General features: G+C 37.8%; 1 protein-coding gene across 1 annotated transcript; it reads right to left on the bottom strand.

Annotated features, from left to right (window-relative positions):
- Positions 1-7,591: 7,591 nt before the first annotated feature.
- LOC120430091 (uncharacterized) lies at positions 7,592-11,129 on the bottom strand. The gene is made up of 6 exons (XM_052706026.1): positions 11,124-11,129; positions 9,354-9,792; positions 8,979-9,090; positions 8,647-8,922; positions 8,382-8,592; positions 7,592-8,324 (listed from the first exon to the last, which is right to left on the bottom strand). The coding sequence occupies exons 1-6, from the start codon at positions 11,127-11,129 to the stop codon at positions 7,791-7,793; spliced, it is 1,578 nt and encodes a 525-aa protein (XP_052561986.1). The 3' UTR covers positions 7,592-7,790.
- Positions 11,130-11,360: the final 231 nt, after the last annotated feature.

Below are 11,360 nucleotides of genomic sequence, written 5' to 3'. Positions count from 1 at the left end.
TGATTTTTTAAGTGTGGTGTATTGGAAAACAGAAAATGTTCACCTCCCCCTCTCCAACAAACACACTGGGAACCCCGACAGAAGCACCCCCCCCAGCCAACCCCCAATATTCTTCATGATCCCTTTCTGACCTACTGATATAAATTCACCAAACCAGACGACTTTACCTACCCAATCCTCCGCCTCCCGCAAACCTGCCAACTCCACAACAAAAACTACATCCCCCAATACATACCCCCCACCACCAAAAACCACACAGATCAATATTTAAACAAGCACCACTATCGTATACCAACATTTGTCCAATAAAATTCGGCTGAGCTTTTGATCTTTCGTTTTTAGATATGCGGCCAAATTGAGTACGTAGGCTTGACGCACGTTTTTCGTTTCGTATTTGCACTTTTTATTGCACTTTGAATTAGTTTCTTTCTTATCATCAACCTTCAGTGACAAAATTTAATAACTCACTGGTGTGGAATTTTTCAATGAGTCATGGAACGAAAACAATGTTAAAGAAATGTAACCTCTTGGTGGAAATTGTTAAAGCTTATCATTAACGAAAAATCCTATAAAATATCATCAAGAAACGAAAATTGTTGTTGAGTGCCCAATTTAGATAATTAAGATTTAGGTAAATCTCCTAAGGCTTCATCCATAAAGTACGTCACGCTAAAATCAGCCAAAATTTACCCCCCTCCCCCCCTTTGTCACGCTTTTCCTATGCTTACAACACGCAATGTCACACTTGTTCAGACCCCCCCTTAGAGCGTGACATACTTTATGAATGACGCCTAAATGAAGTCTACGGTACAATTTCTGCCTGAACCCCAAAATGGTAGCATTCCACTCGTCAATCACTTGTAAGTTTATTGCTCCTCTTGAAAACTTTTTCAGTCGACGTCAGTTACGATTATTTGCAGTAGTGCTCAAATGGTCCATAATTCGAGCTCATAAAGCTCACGCTTGTCAAAAGATGACATTTGACCAGCTTTTATTTTGCCCTAATGGTGTTTGTGAAAACGTTGAATGGTTTGTGTGTGTGTGTGTGTGTTTCAATGCATTTTTTCTAAAGAAAATGAGTGAAATTACTTGTTGCTTTAATATTGATGGCCCAAAGTTAACAAAGTGTTAACCTTCAAGCGAAAGTAGCTTGACTTATTGCTGAAACTTTGGTAAACGCGCCAGCTGTAAACCTGCCAAATTTGGTTTTCTTGAAAAAAACCAAACAAACGTTACACTCTGAAATTTGATTTTTTGTTGGGTCCGTGATCTTTATGCACAACCTTTAAAAGGGAAATTGGCAGAAGAAATCAACTCTCTGAGTTATCCATTTTTCGGGAAGACACCGTGCCCTATTAAAGTTTCTTACTGAGTAGTCTAGACGGGGTATCTTTTTTATGTTGTGTCCTTCTGATTTATCTGCTAACGAGTTTTTTTTCTACTTTATTTAGATTTTCTTCTGAAATATTAGATTGATGACATGATGTGATTTATTCAAATACTAGTTTCTTAGACTATTACTTAAAAAAAGGTTGATCAAATGACACAGAAAACATGAAATTCCTTAGAAATTTGATAAAAGAAAACGCTAGCTAGAATAACTAAACAAGACACCACCAACCGTAGGCAGTTCGTTAAGGCAAGAAACAGTTCTCGGAATGTTTATTGGATTGCAGGTTACTAGAACAGCGGTTGTGAATTATTTACCGAAAAATTGCGTTTTTTTACATTCTCAGGAGGTAGACGTCCATTGCTGCCTAATCCAACCCCAAAGTTCGATGGAATCAATTTGGTTAAATTGGATCTGTCTGGACAAACTGCTTGAAAATGTGTGGATTATGTTGGTTACTAGAACAAGGAACAGACAAAAGTTTATGACTGTGGAAGCTCATTGAAAAGTTGAACCTCATTTCGTTTGGATTAGTTGGCCCACATTGTATAGGTTTTTGAACAATTTTGTATGAAAAATTGCACTTTTTCACTTCTAATGATCACATTTTCAGGAAACCAACAGGCTTTGATGTGAAGAACAAATATTTTCAGATTTATTAATGAAAAAATCTAATGTTCCGGGATAATTTCAGTTGAAAATATTTTGATCGAATCGTCGAGAGCAAACTCCAATCTTATTTTTAATTTACTACATTGCAGAGATTTTCAAGTTGGTCGCAAAGCGATAGGAAACCAAATTAATTAACCTGGAAAATTAATAATTAATTTACGATTTCGAAATGGAATGGTGTATGGCGATGTAAGATTCTCCGGCAATTCATTTTCTCTATAGAAGTGCCTGGATCATAAACTGATTATTTTCTGGGCTGCGTAGGATGTATAACGAAATGCAGAATCAAACGCGAGCATTATTTCCGAATATTTTCGGGGAAGGAAATCAATTATGATTAAACCGTCACACTTCTGTGTTAAAACATAAATTCCCAATCACAGCAGGTGATAGAAAAAATACATAATTATAAATATTTATCTTAAAATCGATAGAAATTAAGCCTGGTTCAAAAAATTGAACTTTTTTAACTATGCAGATTGTCATGTTAGTGTACCTTTATTGCGCCACTTATAAACCTGTATTTGCAGCATTGCGTTTGACACACGTACATGCCCGACTACCATAAACATTTGAAATTCTAATTCGGGACTCCGGCAACCAACTTCAACTAAACTTCACGACAATGCATAGAACGGTCAACCAAAAAAAACGTGTTTGTTATTGTTTACATTACGTGTTCTTTTTTTTTTTGTTCATTCAAGGTCAAATATTGAAACGTGTTTTTTCGGCACGACAACGTCGATTTGTGCAATTAATTTTAGGCCGAGCACGAGCATGATCGTAAAGACAAAGTTTTGGGTTATTTCTAAATTGCATTTTTGAAGCTACCTTCACTGATGGATTGCATGGTGTTAATTTTGTTTTATTCTCAGAAAAAATTTTCTTAAGTGTTGTGCGCTTTCATACCCCCTGAAGGTTGAATGTCAAGTATTATGAATATTTTGTCTTAAATTTGTATTGACATTTAGTTTAACATTGCGCTTAGAAACATTATATTCTTGTGCGTCCAAATTCTTGTTAAACACATCTTAGTATCTTTTGAACTACGGGAACTATCGAGTTTTGTAGATAAAAGGATTTAACTTTTTTTACTAACACCATTTTTTTAAGGGTTCATGTAAAAAAATGGAAAAAAGAAGACAACAACTACCTCTAAGTGTGAAAAAAACAACAACCAAAAAATGGTTAACAACTTAAAAAAAAACAATTCAACTTAATTTCTATTCATTCGAGTAGGGTAGAGTAGTCATCAATAAGACACGGGGAACAATGATAAAATGGCTCTCACAAGTCGTAGTTTCAACCAATCAGGCTCATATTTGGGGGAAAGGTGTGTCTACTGGATACACTCCTGCCATAATAGTGGCTTTGGTTATGGACGCTCCCTTGCAAAGTTATTTATAAATGTTTGATTCTGGGGTGTAAAAGTAAATTATAGACAAAAATTACTTTTTTGCAATTCCGTTGTGAAAGTACTTCCATTTCCTGTCAATCTTGAGCGACGAAACAGCCTACTTTTCTGTACCAAAAATCACAGAATCGAATAGTAACCCTTTTCAAAACAAATGCTGAAAAGTTCTACTTTTCAGCACTGAAATGGATGCTGAAAAGTTGAACTTTTCAGTACTTGTTAGGAAAAGTTATATTTTTCAACTTTTTTTTTAATTAAACGATTCATTGACTCAATGCATGAACATTTGTCCTATAATTCTGTTCAAAGGGTGTTTTTCGGAATTGCAAAAAACGTTGTATGGAACTCATGGCAAAACTTGATTTTTTCATCACTCGTCGTATTTATCCAACTCGGTGAACCTCGTTGTATAAATGTACGACTCGTGCTGAAAAAAAACCTCTTTTTGCAACTTGTTGCATAAACTACTATTTCGCTCGTAGGCTGCCATAAAAACCAAAACTAATATTTCTTTACATTTCTTTCGACGTTCCATAGGGAATGAGTTGGGCTACGAATATACTCAGAATCCAGGGCTGTCTCATTGTTCCCCACTCCTTTCAGCCTATGGGTAACAATGAGACACTTTGATTTTTCTTCAGTGATTTTTGGCGTATTTATTGAGTTTTAACTTCATTTAACCAATTATATGAATTTTACAAAATTTAAATACTTTTCAGTATAACATTTGTTTATTAAAGTTTCTAGTTGGCAAAATTGCTTCAAAATGTCCAAGACAAGTCACCTGCAATGAAACAAAACAAGAACATGATATTTAGCTAGAAAAATATTGAGTTTCGTAGAGTGTTTCATTGTTCCCCAGCTGTCTCATTGTTCCTGCCAAGTGCGTCTACAATGAGACAGTTGAATAACTCTGGCTGTAGACGTCAGATCGATCTCATATTTTGGGCAATGTTAAAACACATTAAAAGAAAAAAAAATGCAACAAAAAGCTCATTAAAACATGCTGATGAAACAAAAATACAAAAATCGTTAAAAGTTGAAAATCAAAAGTGTCTCATTGATGACTACCCTACCCTACATGAAATAACAAACAATCCAGAGTGAAAATGAAACCCTCAAATTACAATTTACAAAAAAGGCAACCGAAACTCTCGGGGTGCTGGTCGCGGTCCACCGTTGGTTAACCAAAATAAAAAGCAATAATTTTGAGCGCGTGCTTTGCTCCTACTTTTCATGGGAGCCGAAAGCCAAAAGTTACCCCGAGGCTGCTCGGTTGGGGCTGCGTTCAAATATTTGGAGGTGAAAAAGTTGGTGTGGCTTTTGGTGGTTTTTACGAAAGTTGTTGCTGCTGTTTTAACCCGGGGAAATTCAGGGCCGGAGAGTGATGATGGAGGAGGAAACTTTTCTTCTGATAATCATTTTTCAGGAGCACTAATTGAATGTTGCAAGTTTTGGTGTAGGACCCGAGGAATGACTTTGCATGGGAAGCTTTGGGATGATTGCTATTTTTAAACCCTTTCAAGCAAATTGGAATTAGAGATTTTTTGGCAGGATTTAAATAAAAACACATAAAAACCTCAAACTTCTGGCTTTAAATTATCACAAAACTTTATGTTTTGATGAACTTATTTATGGAAAACAGTTTTCAGCAAACAAACAGTAACACATTTGTTTTCTCCGTGTACAGAATACACGCTTCAAATTGATATGGAAGCATGTTGTCAGAGCATACAAAATATATCTTATGATTTTTTGCTGATTTGCATGAGATGTGAGTTCGTCGTGTACAAACACGATTTTTGTCAACATAGTAAATTTCATATTCATTGAAGCTTTACAGATTTTTGTTTTGCTCAAGCTGGATAACAGATAGAATTGATTTTGTTATGATTAATCATCATACTAATCTTGAGTGATTAATGAATTGAAGCTGCATTTTTTAAATTACATGTTGATCATTTAATACTATATTATTAATAATTAAACAAAAGATTATTGACCTTTCGGTATATCCCTCACGTTTACTAGCATATAAATAGAAAATATACCGATATCCATCTTCCAATATGAAATATCATATAGATTTAATTTGCTATCAAAACATGAAACATACAGTCTCAATTTTAATTCCATTTATTTTTTTTTTAATTTTAAATTGTGTTTGTGATATTATCCTGCTTAGGGAACCCCCCTTAGCAGAAGCTGTTTTTTAGAATCTCTCCTAAGGATAGGGGAGACTTTATATAAAAAAAAAATGGAATATGTTACACTTCTTACAATGTGTAGACAACTTTGTTACCATGAGAAGTAAGACGGTTCTGTGAATATTACTTGCATCAGGTCTTTAAAACGCAATTAGTTGACAATATTTCATGGCAGTGTTGCCTGGCATTCAAACTGTAAGGCTCATTTTCTAGGGTTTTCAAATACCTTTTCTCTAACCCGATTCCAAAAGCAATTTTGATAATGGCTGACTAAATAACAGGGTCGTGCAATCGTCAAAACAAATGGGTTATTGAAAACCAAACTTTAAAACATAAGGTGCATGCATCCTTTATAAAGTCTACGTTGGTTGAAATTGTTTTAGGTGGGTCGGAGTATTGATACCGATACGTAAGATTCGAATTAAAAAATGTACATAAATATCACTTAAGTGGTCATAACTTGAGACAGGGTTGCCAGATCTTCAATATTTTGGACTCATTGGAATGGTCTTTTGATTACCTAACCAACGATGGATCGAATGACAGATCCGGACATGGTTCACAAACAAATAAGTGAAATCCAGATTCAAAAAAGAACATAAATATCACTTAGGTGGTCATAACTTGAGAAAGGGTTGCCAGATCATCAATATTTTGGACTCATTGGAAATTACCTATCAAACGATATATAACATGGTGATGTTTGATATGATGTCCGGCTATTTATCTAACATCCGGATATATGCGAAAACACATGTGTATACATAACTTTTTAAATACTTACCGAAACTTAAGTTTTGTTAAAACTCAATCTATAGGAAACTAAACTTAGTCAAATGCGACCGGATTGGCCTAATTCGGTCCAGCCAGTGCTGAGAAAACTGAGTGACAATTTTGGTAGCACACAGACACACAGACAGACATTTGTTCAGTTCTCGGTTCTGAGTCGATATGTATACATGAAGCTGTCGGTCAACAAGTGTGCATTAAAATTTTGAGCGTATTAAGTAAGAGTAAGAGATGGAGGGCCTCGTGGCGCGATGCTTAGCGGCTTCGGCAGCCGATCCCTAAGTTGTTATGGGGCGTGGGTTCGATTCCCGCCTTATCCTCCTGGCCTTCTATCGGTTGGGGAAGTAAAACGTCGGTCCATTTGCGTAAAAGAGGTTTTGGGTGACTCACCACACATAACCTTCGAACGCCTTGAAATGAGCAGAAACTTGCAAAAGAGACCACAAAAGACCCGGGGGTCGTTAAAGTGGATTGCTTTGCTTTTTAAGAGATGAACTTTTTTTCTGAACCTTAAAGTATTGCAAACGGCTTCTTTGGCAGTCACTGTTGGTAACCAATTGTGGCACTAATGAGTTAAATAATGTATGCAGCAATTCCCAATACATTTGTGGCTTTGCTGCAAAGTGGTTTCGTGTGCAGTTCTATGATAAACCATTTGACCACTTTGCGATGATCGATTTGTGGTGTTTCAGGCATGTCGCGTGTTGATTTAATTTTCTGAATTTACTAAATTAATTAACATAGTTTTTTTGATAATAGCTCAACATACAAAACATTGCAGATGAAAACATTTTGAGCGTTTTAGTTATGCGATTATTTATGAAAATATAGCATCAGCAAGTTAATCAAAGAAATTACAATTTTAAAGCTTCACACAAATCAAATTTAATTTGATGAACTCTTTCAAATCGATTACAGTTACGATTTCTCTTGAAATTGAATTTTGTTGAAACAATCAATCTAGAAGTGGGCTCCTTTTCCAGCACCAGCCACAGCAGAAGTGGTCGATGACAGTTTTATTGCCTGGCTGGGGTCGGAAGGTAGCCTAGATAAATTTCCATTATATTAAAGAAGTGCAATCCAATTTGTTCATTCTAGCGAACTACTCCCACGCTCAGCCAGACTCTAGAAAAGTTGTGGAAAACTACTGTTAGGGGTGGGCAGTTTCCGATTGATCCCGCATTGTAACCCAACCATTGCAACACTTGATAGAGGCTCTCGGAAGTGTTACACAGCTTGAAGCAGAGTTTGTGGAAATAACGGTGCTCAATAAAAAAAGTTTTGTGTTAAATTTAACATAGTTCAATAGCTATTTTGTTTATTTATTCGAAATGTTACATTGGAGAATACTCTTGGTCAGCTTGTCTTGTACTGTCCGCCAGAAAACTTCTAGCAAGAAAACTGTGATCGCCAACCCGGACCCAATCAACAAAATATACACTGGTCCCAGAATGTGTTCAACGCCCAGCACCTGCACAACCACGTCCGGCTTACGCCCAGCCACAATCGCTTCCATGGCCATCTCCAGCCGGTAGGACTGAAACTTGCGCAGCATTTCCCGTTCCCAGTAGATCAAGAACCCTCCCTGGACGACCTCCAGAATGAACCGGTTAAAGTACTGCATCAAGGGCCAACCTCGCTGGGACACTCCGCCGGTGTAGTCGTAGTAGATGCTCTCCCGCAGTAGCTCGAACAGGTTTACGTTGTCTTCGCGGATGTACGGGCCCGGGTAGATCTTCTGGCTGTTGAGCAGTTCAACGGCGACGCCGATGTCACCCCGTAGCGTACGCCGGTACAACTGGTTGAGGTCGGGGATGACTTCAATTTTGCGAACGACCGCCTGTAGATCGGGCTGGAATGGATCTGAAGGTCGAGATTGTTGGAAAGATTGGAGAAATTCGAAACTTACCGAGTCCGCACCAGCAATTGTAAAAGTGTACGCGATTGAAGAAGCAGCCCATCGGTATGGACTAGTGGCAAAGTCGTGGGTCGTCTCTAGTGATTTCTCGAACCTGGGAACGGTTAGGACACACGCTAAGCCACCGGAGTACGAGTTGCTTAAGACGACGCCGGACAGAAATATGAAGGCAACCATGATACGATACGAGAAGGTTGATAGGCTAGAAATAAATCACCCCTATAGATGCTATACAATTCAAACCAGTGCATCATACTCGAGAAACATCTGCTGATTCAAATAGATGGCTATCGTATCAAAAATGGACTTGACTATCGATGGCTGATCTACGGAAACTCTGCAACAGTTCAGCGCCGTGATGCCGTGCAGAACAAGTATCATGCTGATTAACGTTACGAAAATCGCTAACCAAAGCTTGGACTCGAACGGATAGACCGGCGTAAGGAAGGTCGGCAGGACTTTAGCTCTAGGAACCAGAAGCTTCATGGCAGAAGAAGCAACCGGATGGCTACCGTCAAGCAAGTCGTACACCCTAAAAAGCAAATCCCCTGAGGACTTCATATAACCTATAATATTCAGAGTTCTTACCAACTAACTGATGTGCTGCAAAACGACAGTTCTGTCTTTTTGGCGTATGTCGCATACAATATCCCATCTCCAGTTCCATTTTCGTCAATGTAACCCCAGTTGTTCGGACCAACTGCAATTAAAACCAAGCTATACTCATAAAAAGATCTTCTGAATTCATTGACAGAAGCTCTAACAACGGTTATCAGAAGAAGACACATGACATCCAATGCAAACATGGAACAGGCAAATTTGCAGTAGCTACTAAAATGTGTACCCAGTCAAAAAAAAATCTCCTTTCCAATATGACGACTTCGGAAGTGTCCAATATTTGGTCCTAATTTTGCGAACAGCCCCATTGAGCAGAAAAGCTCAAAACGAATGTCAGTGACTAACTCATCACGAAGTGCCGGGGAAATGTGCTTTGGTTGTAACTCTTACGTGGCAGCAGCTTCAGGTTACACTTTCGGAGCTTGCAAAACTCGACAATCAGGTTGCCTTCTATTCCGTCGATTCGAAGCTCCTTTCGCAACGTTGAGTTTAAGGAATCTGCGTTGCCTCGATTTTCGCCAACATGGGTCGTCAAACAGTACGGCCCGTAGTCGAGCACGGCCACATTGAGGTCCCTTCCACCCAGATCGAACAGTTTGTCGTGAAATATTGAGCTGTTCAACGCGTCCGTAACATTCAGGCTGTAAAGCTCTGCCAAATCCGCTCTGGTGTAATTTTGGGTGAAAATTTCGTATTCCTTTTCGCCGGAAAGAAGTGACACGATCCACACGTTTGGATAGACTGAAAGAAACGACAGTTGTTTATGGGAATCAAATGAATCACCCTACTCAACAATTCATTGCTTCCTGGAAAACTGCACTTTCAGTGAGAATCTTCAAACTATCTGAAAATATGAGGAAATTGGTGTCCCGTATTCTTTGCTCAGTTCGGTCCTTGATTTCAAGTTTCATATCGAAAAATCTTTCCAAGTTATCTGTCAAAGTCATGTAAGACTACAAATCCAGAAAAAAAAACTAATTGACATATTTAAACTTCCCCTATAGCATCATTACCTGGCATCCAATTTCGATTGCACTCTCTAGTTGCCTTTCGGCATCATCACTATCAGCTGCAATCCAAACTGTTACAACTTGATTAAGAAGCAATGCTTTCTCTATCACATGTACAAGCTGGTTCCGTTTGGTGTACAAACTTTGATCGTAGTAAATAATGGTACAATAGCTGTCTTCCATCAATAATTTGGAAACTGAAAACTTTAAAAAATATATTTCGAAATTTATTAGCTACAACACTTTTTATCTCACTCAAAAAGTGCAGAAGATTAATTAAATTAACGTTGACTTGTATTTGCGAAATCATCTTTTTTTTTTATTCAAACCCTCCTGCACAATTATAGCCTTCACGGTTAACGGCTCGAATCCTGCAAACAACTCCACATGAAGCACGATTTTCAGTGATACTTATTGGCTCTCGAGTGACACAATGACTGACAGTTCAGGCAAAACACTTGTAACCGTCCACGTACTGCCAAGTTACCTTCACCCTTTACTGCCCCTGATCGCATAAATGTCCCACATGCATTTTCATCGATTTTGAGTTATTTATGCAGTTTGGTTCAAAATTGCGAGCTCTTTCAGAAAAGCATATAACATCCAGTACTTTGTTCTAAAAATCAGGAGGAATTCCAGTTTTTTCGCGAAGACTTAACACGTAGCCTTATGTGTGGGACAAACTTGTTTTGCGTTTTTCTCAGCTTGCTGTTTTTTGCATATGGGACATTTATGCGAACATGGGCAGTTTACAAGTTGTTAAAACTAATAACCTGCATTAGTGGGCAATGCATAATCAATATATCATGCGTTTATTCTGGATAAGGTTACACATTTTGCAGAGCGATGGTTGAATTACCAAATCACGCATTATTACCCTTAATCGCAAGGGCAGATGGGGGTAAGACGGCCACCCTAAGACTCATCAAATTAACACCGCAGAATATTTTTATCTCGAAATAGGTTCAAACCTTTCTACGATTTTTTTTTATGGAAATGACATAAATCAGTTGGTCTGACAATATTTTTGCATTGTTTAGCTTTTACTTAACATTTTATGTAATTTTATTTTTTTACAAAGAAAACCAGAGAGGGACCGTCTTACCCCCATCTTACCTACAATTGCAACTTTATCACTTTGTCAACATAACTGAGGAAACTCCTTAAAATCATTCGTAAAATAAAGTTCTTAGATATGGATCATTCTCCGCTTATTCACACAGCAGTTGCCTAGACTCCTCTTCGAATAGTGTGAAATTTTGCGAGGTTGCGTCTTTCCATCACAAAATCATTAGGACCCAAAATTATTTTTCCCACATCATTTTGCCCGGCTTTGTGCGTG

This window comes from Culex pipiens, chromosome 1 (genome assembly GCF_016801865.2).
Source record: "Culex pipiens pallens isolate TS chromosome 1, TS_CPP_V2, whole genome shotgun sequence".
Taxonomy (NCBI): domain Eukaryota; kingdom Metazoa; phylum Arthropoda; class Insecta; order Diptera; family Culicidae; genus Culex; species Culex pipiens.
This window is presented reverse-complemented; position numbering and strand designations above follow the sequence as displayed.